Source organism: Rutilus rutilus (assembly GCF_951802725.1).
Source record: "Rutilus rutilus genome assembly, chromosome: 10".
NCBI classification, from domain to species: domain Eukaryota; kingdom Metazoa; phylum Chordata; class Actinopteri; order Cypriniformes; family Leuciscidae; genus Rutilus; species Rutilus rutilus.
The window spans coordinates 43,765,181-43,783,943 of NC_140215.1; the positions used below are offsets into that span (position 1 = coordinate 43,765,181).

General features: G+C 41.3%; 1 protein-coding gene across 4 annotated transcripts in view; it reads right to left on the reverse strand.

The window, feature by feature from the left end:
* Positions 1-18,763, reverse strand: part of ranbp2 (RAN binding protein 2) — a 57,781-nt gene that overhangs the window by 17,678 nt on the left and 21,340 nt on the right. For all 4 annotated transcript variants that reach the window (XM_084422210.1, XM_084422209.1, XM_084422208.1 and 1 more), the window contains exons 12-19: positions 15,401-15,562; positions 15,196-15,333; positions 14,950-15,081; positions 13,144-13,338; positions 12,974-13,057; positions 6,817-6,955; positions 5,622-5,716; positions 557-5,516 (exon numbers count right to left, since the gene is read on the reverse strand). In XM_084422210.1, coding sequence (XP_084278336.1) covers positions 557-5,516; positions 5,622-5,716; positions 6,817-6,955; positions 12,974-13,057; positions 13,144-13,338; positions 14,950-15,081; positions 15,196-15,333; positions 15,401-15,562 — 5,905 coding nt within the window. The remainder of the gene's footprint in view (positions 1-556; positions 5,517-5,621; positions 5,717-6,816; positions 6,956-12,973; positions 13,058-13,143; positions 13,339-14,949; positions 15,082-15,195; positions 15,334-15,400; positions 15,563-18,763) is intronic.

Consider the following 18,763-nt stretch of genomic DNA (forward strand, 5'->3'; position numbering starts at 1 on the left):
GCTCATGCCAGTCAGTGAGAACTCGGTGTGCCACAGTAAACTGTGACCTGAAATACCTGGGGCTTCAAACTGGGTGGCTGATGTGCAGCTCCAAAATGCCATTGGATTATTTTTGAAAAGCCTAAAATCCAAACCTAAAACAAAGTTACGTGTTAAAGATTTTTTGTTATTCTTGTCAGGGACTTCAATCAGTCTCTATACGACAGAAACATGGGCTTAATGACATCAGCTGTAAAGGAGACATTTCAGAGGCGACAGATTGTAAGGACTTTTTTTTTTTTTTTTCTTGGAAAAACATACACTAATGAACAGTGCCCAATAAGATCATGAACTTGTAAATAAACCAGGAAACCAAACAACTAGAATATAAACTAGGGATGCGTTTAGCTCCAACCTTGATTAAACACACCAGCTAATCATAATCTTTAGGACTACTTGAAAAATTGCAGGGAGCAGGGTTGGAACTAAAACTACAGGGGGGTTGGACATCCCTGATCTTAACTAAGAGGTCTAAACCAGTTTTATTCATAAACTATGGGCACAGAATATAGCTTACTTGTTGGGATGCTGAAAGGATTCCCAATGGATGGCTGACTGGACACAGCCTGTCCAGAGGTTTTCAGTCTTGAGGCACTCGTTTCCTCATCTTTTGGACTGGGAATCATAACAGGAGATTTCTCTTTTGATGACAAAGGGCTCCCAAAGATCTTCTGCACAGAGTCTGACCCAAAGACGAACTTGGGAGGAGAGACCAGAGAGAACATGGGAGACTTGGTGACCTGAGCACCAAGCTCTGCCCCAGGCGACCCATCTGGTTTAGGACTGCTTTCAACCTCAGGAAGTGCAGTACGTACTTTTGTGGTTTCCTCAAGTACAGCAACAGCAGCCTTACCACAAAGTGGCTCTTGGCTGAAGGCAGGTACTCTTTCAGAAGGCAGGGTGAGAAGAGTGTCTTTTTCCTGGGCAGTCTTTGCCTCTTCGAAGACTTCTTTGAAAGTACTTGCCGTTTCCTCCAGTTTAAACCGTACAGCCAACTGTTCAACCTTGCCCTGCCCTTCAGCAAAATCGCAGGCACTCCAGATCCATGCTTTCTCGGATCCTTTCATGGGCTCAAGATTCATATTTGAAGCAATCCAATGGTTTGCACACAGTTTCAGGACCTGGTCCCGCCTCATCACAAGTCTAACACGCTTTGTTTCGTAGTTTTGTAGTATTTTAAGGTCTCCTATACCTCGTTCCTTCCACTGACTAAGTTCTTTATCATAGCGGTATAGTTTGGCCCTGTGACTGAAAATGACTTGCTCGTTCTCCTCTCCTGTTGAGACCTCGACAAGATCAGGCAATGGCACAACAGGTTCAAAGTACTGACCATCTCGCTCTTCCTCTTGCGATGCTTCTTGTTCATCATCTGTGCCAACAGAAGCCTGGCTCTGGTTTAGCTTAGATGGAGACTTGGAGGGACTGAGAATAGGCTGAAAACTGAAACTAAAGCCTGTGGACGATTCACCAAAACGGAACAAACTTTTTGCTACTGGATCAGGTTGCGAAGAGGTATTGCACACAGAAGAATCAGCATAGTTCTCGAGTGCTTCTTCTTGCAAATCGTAATTATCCCATTCTAAAGCAGTTGTGGTGCTTTCAGAGTCAAGCTTGACTATGACTGAAGAGGTACTGATACCTGCAATGCTACTTTCATCATCCTTGCTTTGGTAAGTCAAGAATGATTTCAGGTCTTTAAGACCAGATTTCATTTCTTCAGCTTTCTGTATAAGTTGGGCGGTTCTGCCAGTATTCACAAGCTTGTGAGGGGTCTGTAAAGGAATATCCAATAGCAGGCGCTGACACTCCTCGAATTTTAGCTTGAACTCTTCTGCAAGCTCTGGTGTTTTGAATTTTGCCGCAAGCTGTTCTAATCTGGCATCTCCATCTGAAAAGTCATTGGCAATCCACATCCAGGCTCGGTCTGACCCAGAGAGGGGCTTCAAGTTCATTGTGGTAGTGATCCAATGATTAGCACATACCTTCAACACCTGCTCTCTCCTCATAAGAACTCGAAGTCGCCCATTCTTATTATTTTTGAGCAGTTTAAGGTTGCCAACTCCTCTTTCTTTCCATTGGCTTGTTTCTGTATCAAATCTGAAGAGTTTGACACGCTGCGAATACAAGCTTTTCTCATCTTCTTCCCCTGTAACAAGGTCAACCTTCTCAGGCATCTGAACAACTGGCTCAAACTGAATATCATCATTATCCTCTGTTTTGTACATTTCATCTTCTTGATCGACAGAGGTGTCTGTCTTGGAGCTGGAATTAATTCCTGTAAACAGCTGCTGGCCAGCCCCTGCAAAGCCTTTGAAAGTGGGATCCTCCTGGCCAAACTGAAAACTACCTTGTGAGCACGTTGCCAAGTCTGCAAAACTAAAAGAGTCAGGCTTACCGGTAAGGAGGGGATTATTATCGTGACTACCAGTGTCTAAGGGCTCATCTGAGGAACTTGGGATAGCCTCTTTTTCCTTCTCTCTGTGAAGTTCAGCAATATCCTTCTGGCCGAACTTTAAACTACCTTGTGAAGAATTTGACAATTCTGTGAAACCAAAGGAGTTAGGCTTAACGGTAAAAAGGGGATTTTTATCGTGACTACCAGTGTCTACGGGTTCATCCGAGGAACTTGGGATTGCCTCTTTTTCCTTCTCTCTGTGAAGTTCAGCAATATTTTTCAGGAGGTGAGATGCAGATCCATTTTCTGACTGTCCATCTGATGCGTTTGCCTCAGATTCTGCAATGCCAAACTTGAAACCACCAGCGGGTACTGGCATGGAAAACGAAAAATTGGAACTGCTTGACTTATCAGCCTGAGTTGTAGAGGACTCAACAAACTTGAAACCTTCTGAGGAAGCTTTTTCCTTACTTGTACCAAACTGAAAAGCAGGACCTGGATTGAAATTGGCTGTAAATCCTGTTGCAGCAGGTTGCTTGCTAGAACTACCAAAACTGAATGAAAAAGAGGAACTTGATGGTGCAGCAGAGGTCTTGCCTTTCATATTTGGGTTTGCTGACTGACATGAGACACACTGCCTAGCTGTACCTTCATTTCTTACCAGGCAAGTGTCACAATCCCACTGTCCTTTTTTACTGCAGGGGGCTTTGCAAGAAACACATTCAGTTGCTGAAGCATCATTCCTAACTAAGCAGGTGTCACAGTCCCACTGACCCTCTTTCTTAACAAATTGAGAGCCAAAACCAGAGCCAAAAGGGAGTGCTGGAGTTGCTGACACTTTCGCATGTTGTGGTGCTTTAGCCTGAATAGTTTTCTTATCAGCCTGAGCTGCAAGGTCAACAGATATTACTGCAGAATCATTTGATCCAAATTGAAAAGAAACTGGTATTTGAGACCCAAATGCTAAGCCCATTGAGCTGACATCAGTGTCTCCAGTAAGTCCAAAAGAAAAAGATTTGGCAGGAGGAGCCACAGGCACAGAGCCTTTGAGTTCCTCTACAGGTTTGTTCTTTGCTGTAGAAGGAGCTGCACTGTTGCAGGCAACACACACTGCAGATGTGGGAGCGTTTCTTACACAGCACACGTCGCAGTCCCATTCACCCTGCTTCTTGGAAAACAGCGTTTTAAGATCCATTTCTTTGGATGAAACCTGAGGCTTTGGAGTTTCACATTTCTTTTTCAACTGTTGGCCATGTGGGGACTCTACAGGTTTTTCCTTTGCTGTAGAAGGAGCTGCACTGTTGCAGGCAACACACACTGCAGATGTGGGAGCGTTTCTTACACAGCACACGTCGCAGTCCCATTCACCCTGCTTCTTGGAAAACAGTGTTTTAAGATCCATTTCTTTGGATGAAACCTGAGGCTTTGGAGTTTCACATTTCTTTTTCAACTGTTGGCCATGTGGGGACTCTACAGGTTTTTCCTTTGCTGTAGAAGGAGCTGCACTGTTGCAGGCAACACACACTGCAGATGTGGGAGCGTTTCTTACACAGCACACGTCGCAGTCCCATTCACCCTGCTTCTTAGAAAACAGTGTTTTAAGATCCATTTCTTTGGATGAAACCTGAGGCTTTGGAGTTTCACATTTCTTTTTCAACTGTTGGCCATGTGGGGACTCTACAGGTTTTTCCTTTGCTGTAGAAGGAGCTGCACTGTTGCAGGCAACACACACGGCAGATGTGGGAGCATTTCTTACACAGCACGCATCGCAGTCCCATTCACCCTGCTTCTTAGAAAACAGTGTTTTAAGATCCATTTCTTTGGATGAAACCTGAGGCTTCGGAGTTTCACATTTACTTTCCAACTGTTGGCCTTGTGGGGACTCTAGAATGAATTTTTGAGCCTCCTCAAATTTGAATTTAAACAGTGCAGCCTCATCCGCAGTTTTAAAACGAATGGCCAACTGCTCAGTCTTGGGCATTTCATCTGCATAGTCCATAGCATACCACACCCAGGACTTGTCAGATCCAGCATTTGGTTTAAGGACCATATCTGCAGTGATATAGTGATTAGCACAGATTTTGAGAACCTGTTCCCTCCTCATCAACAGACGAACTTTCCCGGATGTTCTGTGTTTTAGAATTTTGAAACTTCCAATGCCCCTCTCTTTCCATTCTTTAGTCTCAGGGTCAAACCGGAAGAGTTTTGCTCTCTTGCAGAACATCTCCTCTTCCTCCTCCTCACCAGTTTTCACATCAACCTTATCAGGAAGAGGCACAATGGGCTCAAAATGAGGTCCATCCTCTTCCTCTTCCACATGGGTGCTATCATTATCACTTTCCCCGCTTTTCTCTTCCCGAGCCTCTGGATTTCCTAATACTGGTTTGGTTCCACTTGCAAAGCTAAATCTTTGGTCAGTGTTGCCAAAAATATTCATTTTGCTCTGAGCAGCATCGGTGAATGAAAACCCTGTGGCACTTTTACTCCCAAAAGTAAAGACTCCACTCTGGCTAGGCGGATGCTCTTGGGTCTGATGTTTCGGTTCTGATGGTCCATCCGCTTTGGGAGGAATATCTGACGTCAGAAGTCCCAAGAGGCTTTCACTATTTTTCATCTGAGCAGAGGAAAAGGTGAAATCACCATCATTGGACTTGAAATTTGAGTTGAACTTGAATGCAGTTGTTGCCGATGTTGATGGGGCAACGGCAACCCCACCAAAGTTTGGAACCTTAGGAGGTTCACCTGTGAACTGCGACCCAAGACTTATTTTGGGGTCAACAGTCTTGTTTTCACTGCTCTTGGATGGCTGCGTAGGTGTATCAACACATGGCTTAGTGAAATATCCAGGCTCTGGCAATGTTGGATTGACTGTAGGTTGAGGAAAATTGTGACCATAATACTCTTCACTGTATGGAGAGAGTAAGGATGTAGCTGGAGACTCAAACCGGATGGGAGCACCAAAGACCTGCTCTTGAGGATATATGCATGCAGGAGTTGACTGAAGAGGTGGTGTGTGTGTTGATTGTTGGTAGGCATACATATGCTGCTGTGGAGGAAGACGATTCATCCCGTATACTGGGCCCTGCAGAGGTAAACAAACAATACTTTGATATTGAATCTCTGTGCTTTTTCTTGGTAACTAAAAAAGGTACAATATATTGCATTTACATGAAAAGCACTCCACTACCTTTGTTGGTGTAACATTTGCAGCAGGGCGTAGAAGATACTGTGAATTATATGCTGGAGACTGGTTGTAGTACGCAGAGGGACCTGTAGTGGCAACTGAGGAAAAAAAGGAATGGATTTTAATCATGTCTTAAATATTATATACACAAGTGGTTCTCATTTTTTTTTGGTGATGTCACCATTTAGAAGTATAACCTTTTTTTTGTGGTAAACCAGAGGGTCTACCATGCGCATAGTAAATTGATCACCAACAATGTTTTTGGGTGGAAATTAATGTAAACATAGATATCAGATACCAGTTGTGTCTAAAGGGAATATAAAAAGGTAATATGAAACAATGTAATATGAATTAACGAGAATGACCCTTCATTGGTTCTTCAGGAAGCTCAAACTGAAGCTCAAACAAGCCGAGTAACGAGAATGAACCTCATTGGTTCATGCCGAAGCTCAAACATGCTGAGTAGCACGAGAATGAACCTCATTGTTTCTCGCACGTCAAGGGAACATGCATGAGCTTCCATTTACCACAACTGATGTGAGAGTTGATGAATATTTATGTGAGAATAAAAGCCTAAATTAAATCTCTTCATCATAAAAAGTGATCAAGACTTTTCATATAATTTGGACTAAACCACACAATTCATATGGATTAGTTTTACAATCTCTTTATGAACTTTTTGAAGCATCACAGTGGTAGTTGCATAGCTGTCATTGAGGGATAGAAAGCTCTCAGATTTCATTTAAAACATCTTTAATCTTACATTATCCATGAAACCCAAAGATGAGAGGATGAGGATTGTAAACTTCAAGCTCAAATGGCACATAAAAGCACCATAAAATGATTTAATTTTAAAATTAAAAATTGAGTCTTCTGTATTCAGTTGGTTGCTTTGTGGAAAACATCGCAATTAAAATTGTGTTTTACTCAAATTCTTATCCTCTCTCTTCAAATCTGGTGTGCCAGCAAGAACATTTGTTTGGTTGAATAAGTACATTGAGAAAAAAAAACAAGAAAAAAAAAACTGCACAAACCTCATTGGTTCGCATGTCTATTGTTGTGAGATTGTTGGTATATTTGAATGTTGAAAGTGAACAAGATTTGAGATGTGTTGGGGGGGGCACACATTGAGAACCACTGGTCTACACAAATTTAAAAGACGGCAGATTTGGGGAATAAAGCAACTAATTGAACTGACCAGTAAGAGGAGCACCATGGAATGCCTGTGCTCCAGGAAATCCATCCTGAAGTCCTTCTGCAGGATAACTATCTCTGTACGTCCTATATGAGGATGCTGTCGCTTCAGGGGAATTAAGGCGCAGGTCATGAACCTCATTCTGTGAGACGGAAAACAAAACAGAATGTTACCAATTTCACAAAGAGCTGCTGACCAGTTTCACATGGCTGAATTAAAAACCACCAGAAAAATAAAAACTAATTTCTAAAACAACACTTGCTTACAGAATTTTAGGGATGGCCCGGTACCGATACTGGCATCGGGGATCGGGTCGATACTGTCCTCATATACTCGTACTCATAAAAATTCGCCGATACCATGCACCGATACCACGTACATTTCGCAAAACGAAACTGGCCGCCGCGAGTAGTTTGTGGAGGTGAACTGAGGCTTAGAAAAGTATATTGTCGGCAGTTTGGGCTCATTTCACAGGGTTCGTACAAGGTGCGTGTCTTGTGTATAGTAACATAGCTGTGGTGCGCGAGCTGATAAGAGGAAAACGCGCAGTGGATTAAGTGCGCAACGGCACAGACGCGAGCACATCCATTTAAACAGACATTAGTGGAAAGTCTGTTCAGTCGGATGTCAATGGCAAAGAAAATAAAACGAGGCATGTAGCTTATTATTAACGTTAACTGACGAGAGCGAGAGCGAGAGAGAGAGAGAGAGAGAGAGAGAGAGAGAGAGAGAGAGAGAGAGAGAGAGAGAGAGAGAGAGAGAGAGAGAACAAACGCACTTCTGTTGAATGCTCTTGATTGCTGATCGTTCACTCAGCACATGTTATTTGGATGAAAACTAAATCGTATATGTAAGTAAAGTAAAACATGAACTGTTACCTGATTTAAGTATAACGCGTGGTTTCCTACATTATTACAGGACGTGTGCAGGTCAAGAAGTTCCATGAACGCAAACATCCGAAGCGCGCACCCCGCAAACCAGACGCACGAATACTGAATTAAATTGTCTTTCACGTCTTGCGCTTGTACGGACGAATTCAGACAAAATTATGTAAAACCGTATCCTATAGTTAAAGTCGGTTATATCTCAAGTGAACGTAGCCATGTTCAGATGGGGTCGGTGCGTTCGGTCTTAAAGGGGCAGCAGTCTAATAATCCTGCTTCTGTGTTTTAATGTTAATCGAACAAAGGACAAAGAAATACTCACTGCTCTTGACTAAATAGGCTACCCTTTTCAACTTTACAAAAAATATCTATCTATATATAATTCATACAGTAATGAACATGCTTTTTTTCACATTTGATTACTTTATTCAAATTTCTGTACCTGTTAGATCTACCCGAAAAACTCTAAAAACACTGTTTATTTCATTTGTAGCCTTTCTTTGTTCTATTGTATTTATTTGTCCTATTTGTAATTCGATTGTTTGTTCTTATTTTGTTTTAAATTCACATTAATTAGGCTGGTAGTTTTTGTTGTAGTATCAAAATTGGATGAAATAATTGATATTTCACTGGTTTTGACAAACATTTGAACCGCTGACCCGATCCTCAGCCCTGAGCCCTGCTGGAGCTGCTCTATGTGCTGTGGCTATTAAATGAAAGATAAAATATGATAGAGCAATAGAATGATCAGTGACAGTAACAGAAGCTCATACAATGCATTTTAGCAGGCTTAATTAAGCATGAAAATAACTGAAAGAAATATATATTTGATGAACAAATTAAGCCAACTAATATGATGTATATTCTTTTGGTTTATCTACTAATACATTTAAAAATTACAAATGCAGTGAAAATTCAGGTATCGGTTACGGTATCGGTATCGGCGAGTACCAAAAATCAAAGTATCGGTATCGGACTCGTTCTGCAAAAAGTGGTATCAGGACATCCCTATAGAATTTATTAGACAGGACCGCATCGATGAAACAGGAAACAATGGGGAGCACAGAGAAGGGAACAGGAAAGACAAACGACCTTGAGCCGGGTCTCAAAGTTGGGTCGTCTGAGGCACAGCTGCACTATATATACCAGAGTGCCACTTACTTAAGGCGAGACACTACAGGTGAATAGGGGAAAATTGTTAACTTACAGATATCACCATCAAACTTTACCAGTTGATTACTCACATGAATAGGAGAAAAAATTAAATATGCGTTAATTTGCATATATTTTGAAGTGACAAATCTGACCATTGAAAAAAAACAAGGTTCAAAATTATTTTTGCATTTTGTTGATATATTCAATGAAAAGACATTATCAGAGGGGATAATGAATATCTCCTTTTGTTACCCTGTAAAATTTAGAAAATACTGCCAATAGCCTTAAATTGATTTCCGCCCTATTTTTAGGCATAAAATGTCATATAAATCAGGCCAAGAATGATATATCAACAAATCCCTCTGGACAAACCTTCACAATATAGTTAGGAATACAACTGTAAAGTTTGGTGTATGTAGGTGCTACAGAAGTGGAAAATCATCACTAGGAGTGTGAGAAAAAAATAATTTAGAGAAAACGGCCTTTAAAGATTTTTATGGCAAAATTCCACTAATTCCTATTTAAAGTCATGAATTACAGACAAAATATGCTTTAGGTCCAAGTAAAATCCATGTATCACACTGTTTAACATCCAAAACTCATTATTGCTTCATCCATCACTGATCATAACATCCAAAACAACACATCAACAGTCCATCACACAGGTGGAATGGGAAAACTAAATACCGGTTTATCACAGTCCCTCAGGCAGATTCAACTTTGGGAAGTTTTATTCATTTGGCTATTTGTCCAAGGTCTAAATCACTTAGTGAAGATATTTTTTCCCAGTGGAGGAGGAAGTGCATCTCTGTCTGACCCAGTTGGTGGTCACTGAGCCTTTATATTTAGTCAGGATCCATCTCTTCTTCTCTGACAGTGTGCAGATATTCTGTCAAATAACAATTTAGTCTACTTTGTTTGCTTTCTCCAATGTTCTAAATATTGATATTTTGAATGATTCATAATTAGTTTTGTTCTGTTGAGTTCTGTTTAGCGTCACCATCAGCTGACTGAGGGGACTGTTTTCAGGATTTGGCTCGTGGGTTTTAAGTGCTTTGAAATATGACGTGTCTTTTTGACTTGCATTTAGATGTGTTCAAAATGTTACAGCTTGTTCGTAACGCATCGACACACTATGACTCGGGGTTAGTCATTGCGCGGCTCGCGAGCCTCATGCGGCCCGCCAAGCTTTAATTTGTGCATTGCATGTCTGTAAAAATACGGCGATATCATGCAGCCAGTCACTACAGATATTTCATAACGTAACCCATTACAAACAAAGTGTCAGCTCTATTACAAATAATTTCGATCGGATTGAAAGAGGTGGTTTATCGAGAGAACATGTAAACACTTGATCGATTGAGAACCGAAACTGAAAGGACGACGTATGGCTCTTCTACTGACTTTGTCCTATCAGTGCGGCTCTCGTGAAAAAAAATAGTGAAGACCCATTTCATCATCTTTTGTCTTCGTTGGTAATCCCTTGTGTCTTCTAGCTTAATGACAACTGTTTTCGGCTTCTCTGAGAGAATTTTACACGCATATCTTTCGACATTTTGAACTACCGCGGAAATGTCAGAGCGCATCACGTGATGATTCTGAACGAATCACGTTGTCAGAAATTGGCATCAGCCAATGAGATTGCGCATTTCGAGTTAAATCACCTGTTTTACTTTCATGATTTGTTGCTGATAGACAGTAAATTACCATATTTGGATCTGACAGCATTGAAAAGAAGAGAGAGAGCTTTCTAACGGTGTGTGATGACGGTGCACCAGACAGCGATCGCGGAGCAGCGGGAAGATTTAGAACGCCAACTTTTGATGAATTTAGGCGAAATCTGCACACTCAAACAGACAAAGTGTAGTAAAATAAAGACCTAAATGTGTATTTTGGACTTTTTTTCAGCACAAGTCTGAAAGAATACATGTTATTGAAGATAAATAACCCAAAATCTCAAAATTGACCTGTGAAAAAAAAACAATGTTTTTGCCTGCCGTGTCTCGCCTTAATACTCAATGTTTTTATCGTCCATCAGCTCGAATGTAATTCCTCTGTGTCGTTAGCATTATACAGTGGGGAGAACAAGTATTTGATACACTGCCAATTTTGCAGGTTTTCCCACTTACAAAGCATGTAGAAGTCTGTAATTTTTATCATAGGTACTCTTCAACTGTGAGATACGGAATCTATAACAAAAATCCAGAAAAATCACATTGTATGATTTTTAAATAATTAATTTGCATTTTATTGCATGACATAAGTATTTGATCACCTACCAACCAGTAAGAATTCCAGCTCTCACAGACCTGTTAGTTTTTCTTTAAGAAGCCCTCCTGTTCTCCACTCGTTACCTGTATAAAAGACACCTGTCCACACACTCAATCAAACAGACTCCAACCTCTCCACAATGGCCAAGACCAGAGAGCTGTGTAAGGACATCAGGGATCAAATTGTAGACCTGCACAAGGCTGGGATGGGCTACAGGACAATAGGCAAGCAGCCATGGTGAGAAGGCAACAACTGTTGGTGCAATTATTAGAAAATGGAAGAAGTTCAAGATGGCGGTCAATCTCCCTCGGTCTGGGCCACCATGCAAGATCTCACCTCGTGGGGCATCAATGATCATGAGGAAGGTGGGGGATCAGCCCAGAACTACACGGCAGGACCTGGTCAATGACCTGAAGAGAGCTGGGACCACAGTCTCAAAGAAAACCATTAGTAACACACTACGCCATCATGGATTAAAATCCTGCAGCGCACGCAAGGTCCCCCAGCTCAAGCCAGCACATGTCCAGGCCCGTCTGAAGTTTGCCAATGACCATCTGGATGATCCAGAGGAGGAATGGGAGAAAGTCATGTCGTCTGATGAGACAGAAATAGAGCTTTTTGGTCTAAACTCCACTCGCCGTGTTTGGAGGAAGAAGGATGAGTACAACCCCAAGAACACCATCCCAACCGTGAAGCATGGAGGTGGAAACATCGTTCTTTGGGGATGCTTTTCTGCAAAGAGGACAGGACAACTGCACCGTATTGAGGGGAGGATGGATGGGGCCATGAATCGCAAGATCTTGGCCAACAACCTCCTTCCCTCAGTAAGAGCATTGAAGATGGGTCGTGGCTGGGTCTTCCAGCATGACAACGACCCGAAACACACAGCCAGGGCAACTAAGGAGTGGCTCCGTAAGAAGCATCTCAAGGTCCTGGAGGGGCCTAGCCAGTCTCCAGACCTGAACCCAATAGAAAATCTTTGGAGGGAGCTGAAAGTCCGTATTGCCCAGCGACAGCCCCGAAACCTGAAGGATCTGGAGAAGGTCTGTATAGAGGAGTGGGCCACAATCCCTGCTGCAGTGTGTGCAAACCTGATCAAGAACTACAGGAAACGTATGATCTCTGTAATTGCAAACAAAGGTTTCTGTACCAAATATTAAGTTCTGCTTTTCTGATGTATCAAATACTTATGTCATGCAATAAAATGCAAATTAATTACTTAAAAATCATACAATGTGATTTTCTGGATTTTTGTTTTAGATTCCGTCTCTCACAGTTGAAGAGTGCCTATGATAAAAATTACAGACTTCTACATGCTTTGTAAGTGGGAAAACCTGCAAAATCGGCAGTGTATCAAATACTTGTTCTCCCCACTGTATACCAGAGTGCCACTTACTTAATAATCAGCAATATTATTTATCTGACTGCACTGACACTATTGGATGAGAGCTGAACTCAGCTGGACGATAACATTACTGCTTTCTGCAGAGATGCTTTATAGATGAATTGAACTCAGTTCAATAACTGAAAGTGCATAAATTATGAACTGAATCAACACTGAACTGATTTCATCTCAATAATGAATGTGCACTTAATTCTTCTTAAAGCTGCTTTACAGTAGAATTTAATTCTGTTTGCATCTTTGATCATTATTTTTCTGTTTATCACTTTCAAGCAGCTTTGAAACTGTGTAAAGTGCTATAAAATAAAGGTGACTTGACTGATTCTCATTCTGACTTTGCAGAGCACAAGTAATGTTCACAGTATAGAAGATAAATTCCCATTAGTCAGTGGCAAAGCAAAAGCAAACACTGACTGATTCTGCTACAAGCGGTGGATGTGCGACTGACCTTCAAGGACTCGACCTGCTGGCACAGCATCTGCAAGAGGGATTTTTGGTCCTCGGCCCAGTGTGGAGTCGTTTTGGGCGAGAACTGGAGAAGGAAACAACAGTCAGGAACCGTAACGCCATGTAAACAGCAAGCAAAGCTTCTGCAGAAGCACCAGTGCCATGACATACCATGGATCTTTTAGAAGGAGACGTGGCACTTTTGGATGGAGACGGAGTGGAGAACTTCACATGTGGCTCAGTGGGCTGACCGGGGCTGGACGTCAGCGGATAGTCCACCTGATCTTCATCCCGCTCGTCATCTTCTGAAAGCTGCTGGTTGACCTCGTTCAGCAAATCCATCACATCCTCCATAGATATAGGCAACTTAAAACACAAAGAGACAGAATTGAAGGGGACATATGCTAAATCCACTTTTTTAGCCCTTAAATGCATTTTGTTGTATATTTGGAGTGTTTAGAAGTACAGAAAAGTTTAAATTAGTCTCTTCAGGTGCTTCGTTGATATCTTTATATTCTGTCTTGGTCATATTTTGCAACCTGTTCCGATTTTTCTATTCTCTATTACGTTTTTTTTTAACAATAACGTCACAGTATTTGCAGCGGAACTGCCAAATAAGGACATCGACTCCCGGCCCAACACTTCGAGCAATCCGCCATATTTATTTCTCGCTGCGATTTTGTAGTCCAAGCTCAAGGATGCAGAAGTTACGAGAGGGTAAGTCAAAATGTTCAGTTGTTGGATGTAGTAACCCACACGCTTCATTACACCGTCTCCCAGCATCAGAACCTCTTCGAAGTGCCTGGTTGAATTTTTCACGGAAATGTACCCAAATCTGTGGGTAAAGTCATTTTTGTGTGCGCGAAGCACTTCATTTTTTTTTGTCCCGCCAAAGTCTTATTTGATCGGTGAGTAATGTAGATGAACTGCCACGCTTGTGACAGGGCGCATGTTTAACTGAAAGAACGAGCAGAGAGAGAGACCCGGTCGCGCGCCTCGGAGCCAGGCGAAAGTGTAAACAAGACTGTCTCCAAACTAGGCGCTGTCTTGCTCTCTCTCCCTCGCACATATTCATCAAAATAAATCGACACGGTGGTAAAAGGTCGGAAGACCAAAGTTTCATGTGGAGCATTCGGAGATTTTTTTTTCCTGAATTACCGTGTGATTTGTGCTAAATAAGTTGCCTTATCTTCTCTGAAAAGCGTTCCGGGCATTCAGCTGACATAAAACAACACTTTAATAAAACGAAAAAACTATCCAATGATGAAATGTTTTCTGTGTTGACACAAATCTTGGATGTCCATGTCCTAACTGCTGGGATAATCACACAGCGCGCATGACACGTCCAATTCGTGAACTAATGACTCCTTTGAACCGATTAATTTTAATGAATGGTTAAAACAACTGATCTTTCCAACAGTGAACTCAGGAGACATCTGAATCGGTGTATAACTAATCAGTAACACTTAACGTGTGAATAAAAAGTTTCTGTGCCGCTAGATAATCGTATCTTGCTATCAAACTACAAAAATGGCTGAACGGGGTGGAGTTGAACCGAGTGTCGCCTCTGCAATCTGGAGAGGGGGCGGGGTATGAAGTGTCTCATTTGCATTTAAAGAGACCGCACCAAAACGAGCTGCTCTCAGACGCACATCAGAAAAGGGGTAGAAAAGGGGCCTGTGGAGCTATAATAATGAGGAATTCAGACCCAAGCATTGCAGTTCCGCTTTATATAGACCACAAATGTATGATTTATATGTAAAAAGGAATGATTTAAAAGCATGATATGTCTCCTTTAAAGGACTAGTTCATTCAAAACTCAAGCTTTCCAGCAATCCTGAAGACCTTGATTAACTTCTTCAGGTGTGTTTGTTTAATGCTAGAGCTGAACTCAGCAGGACAGTGGCCCTCCAGCGTCAGATTTGAGGAACCCTGGAGTAAAGTGAGCAGCACGAACATCAGAGGTGTTTAACATACCTTGTCTATGTCCTCTGGACTGGCCTGATAAATCTTTGTCAGGTATTTCCTGAACTGCAGGAGGAAGTTGATGCTCCTGTCCTGCGTCTCCTCCATCCCGTTTCCCGCCTCCTCCGACAGCCTCTGATAGATCTGACAACACACATCCACAAACTCATCAGGTCAGGGTCATTCACAGACCGATGTTAATCACTTCACTTCTGAAGCTGAGCCAGTGTGACTGTCATCCAGAGAAAGCACTGTTACCTTAGCAAGATGCCAGTTAGACGAGATGCTGTTGAGCTTCTCCAGCTCTGCGATGGCCACGTCGGTGTTGCCCTCGATGTCAAGCAGTGTGGCAGAGCTTATGGCGGCCTCTTCCTCATATACTCGCACTTGAGAAGGCTGAAGACAAAGAGACCATTAGAGACAAAACCACCATATGAAACAGAAGCAGGAAGAGAGTACATACCTGTATGTCTCTACTGTGAAAGTGCATGAACATCGGCTCCAGAGGTTCAGGAATGCTGCGTTTGTTTCGGATTTTCTCAAGCAAGGGAAGCACAACTTTCCAGTAGTGCACACTGCGGCCTGCATAGTCCTTCTGGTCATAGTAAGAGTTCACCCGTTCCCCCTGTCAAACACACATCGACGTCAGGACACACCCGCTCTGTCTGTACTAATACTCTCACACACACAAAAATAATAGCCCCTAACTGAAAATTTTTAGGAGCACAAGCAGAAAATCTGGGGGCACACCTTAAATCAACATGCAACACAGTTATTCACATTTCCCCTCATTTTGACTATTTATTACCAAGGCATTTGTCAGTAATACAGACCTAACGTACAGAAATTACAATGTGCAGTTTTATTTTAAGTTCACAGTGCTCCAGTCCAGACTAACACTTGAGGGAAGCAGCACCAGAGCCACTGAGTTCTACAGAAAGCATTTGGTAGTACTGTGGGGCTGACAAAGCACTGAGTTTAATTTGGGATAGATAAAATGAACTTGAATTATCATTCATAATGTCCTTATATTAATTCAAAAGCAAAACGAGTGAAAAAATAAATATTAGGGAGTGAAACAGCTAATAAGCCAATAAGCGCTCCTCTGCAGCCATCTACTGATTATAATGGTAATTTTATCCTTTTATTTTAAATAAGTGTGAGATTCTCAAGCTGCGTCGAGATGCTGTGGGAACGCCACTGCTTCTTGTCCTACCTACCTACCTACCTACATGTGTGTATGTATGTGTGTATGTATGTGTGTATGTATGTGTGTATGTATGTGTGTATGTATGTGTGTATGTATGTGTATATATATATATATATATATATATATATATATATATATATATATATATATATATATATATATATATATATATCTCTCAGGGTTTCCGTTGTCCAGTAATTGCCGGACATTGGCCAAAAAAAAGAAAAAGAAATGTCCGACAAAATTAAATCTCTCCGGTCAAATTGTCCGATTAAAATTGCCTAATAATCCCGCCCTCTTAACACAATCTGAATTTGAGAATAAGCCTAAAATGTATAAAGCAAAAATACACCGACCTTTGGCTATGTTATAAAAGAACAGGCTCTACCGTTTGAAAGTTATTAAACAACTATCGCATGCTGCATTTCAAATAAAGCGCACGCCTAAAACGGCTGTAATATAGACCTAAACAACGAACGAATGAGTGAAATATGGCCAGGCCCAGGCAGACTAGCCTTAAAAGCTTTTTTCAGAGGCCAGACGCGACGGACGATGGTGAATCAGGAACACCTGAAGCCTCAGATGTCCAGACAGCTCAACCATAACCGGAGAAAAAGCAGAATCGGACGAATTCGAAGCAGCGAAGTCGCCTTGCGGAGAACAAGGTTACGTGGCTTATGCGCATTGCAAGTTGTGCCGCGTTCCCACTACCCTTCAAATTACGCAAATTGAAATTGCGAATTAAAAATATGCGCACAATGGAAACACGTCAATTTCGCAAAAACTCCCATTTATCGCAAAAAAGCTTGCATGAGGTGGTTTCAGGCAATTTGAAAAAGGAATATTTCGCAAAACTGCAATGGAAACAGTTTTTGCGCATTTACAGTCACCTGACTTAGAAGACGCGGTGTGTTTGAGGTCCATGTATAGCTACGCAAATAATAATAATTTTATTATAGGCTATTATAACATTTAATAGGCTGTATTTAGAAGACGCTTTTATGCAAAAAAGGAACAAAGCTGAGTGTGGAGCGCGCACTGCATGGCACGGAGGCGCGGGCGCGAACACTTGCATTTTCCTATCAACAGTGGAAACAACTTAAAATACTCTATCATTTCTGGTCATACAGAAAATAATAATACATTATTCTCAACTACTTTTGTGTAAACTCACAATAACAAGAAAACGTTGTGCTTTTGTAAAATAAAAGAAAACAATCAGACGCACTTTCATGATCTCCGTAAACTGGAGCGCGAGAACTGAAACAAAATATAGCCTATGTAGGCTAAAGCTTGAAATGTCCACTTTAAAACGAACAAATTCGAATCGAAAGCTAATACCTTCTGATTAAGTAATCCGTATTAAAGGTGCATTTCTCTCTAAAAGCGCATCTGCTTAACAGCAGAGATGGAGATGTGATTTTAGCCGACACAAACAATAGTTTATTAATAATATTAATGGCTATTCTCATTCAGCACTGCGGGAAAAACATCAATTCCAGGTTCTAATTTGGCCTTAGAAAACCAGTAAAATTGACATGTTTTATATTAATGTGTGAATATTTTAAATGTTTAACAAAGGGGCAAAAAGTCATAAACAAAAATCAGAAAATTCGTCGATATTTACTTTTTTGCGCAGCAGTTGGTAGCCAGTTCAAATGAAAATTTTGGTGTTCAACTTTGCGTTTTAAAAAGACAACAACCGTTCATTTTTCGTTTTTCAATTAGGCCTACAGGTTAAAAAAGGAAAAACGAATGGACACAAAAGTAGCCTACATGGATCGTTTGGACAGAATACGAGACAGTTCTTTATTAAATTCACATTCTGTGATATTATATAAAGCAACGTCCGTTGCCGTGATTTTTTAAATGACTTATCTTGAGAGAAAAAAGGACGTTTTAGTCGCATAACATCGGTTAATGGAAACGCCGTCATTTCGTAATAGTTTTTTATCGATATTTAGATAATAGCGCAAAACATTTGCGCAAATCTGTAATGGAAACGCGGCTACAGGGAAGTTTTGTTTTGAAGTCGGCAGCTGCACAATTCAGCACTGCAAAACAGTGTAAATAGTAGCCTAAAATGACGCGAGAATGTTATAGGGCCTAGTTATTTGTTTGTTCCAGTTCATTTGACAAGGAGTCATTTCACGGTGGCCAATTTAAATGATACCAGCTAAATTATATTTTATGAGGGGAAGGGGGATTGGTTTGTTAAACTATGAATGTGAAACCATAGTAAAAACAATTGGCGGTGATTGACGCCAATCGGACGTTCATTTTTTTTTCCGTCTATTTGAAAGTTATAAGCATGTTGCATTCTATACTGCCTGATTATGTAATTTTTTAAGTTACATAGCCTGCCTCCAGTTTTCCTCAACTTGACTAATTAAGAGGCGATATTTGACCAGCATATCATCAAAATGTCCGGAAAACGAAGTGACGGCACCATACACACACACACACACACACACACACTGTCACTCATGCTGTAGCATAATTAGACATCAATTGGCCAGCCGAGAAACAGGAAGTTTAAAAAAAAAAGAAAAAAAAAGTGCTGGTTGACCGCTTACCATCTAGATCACAGCCTCCTTGTTAGGGACTGACGTTTTA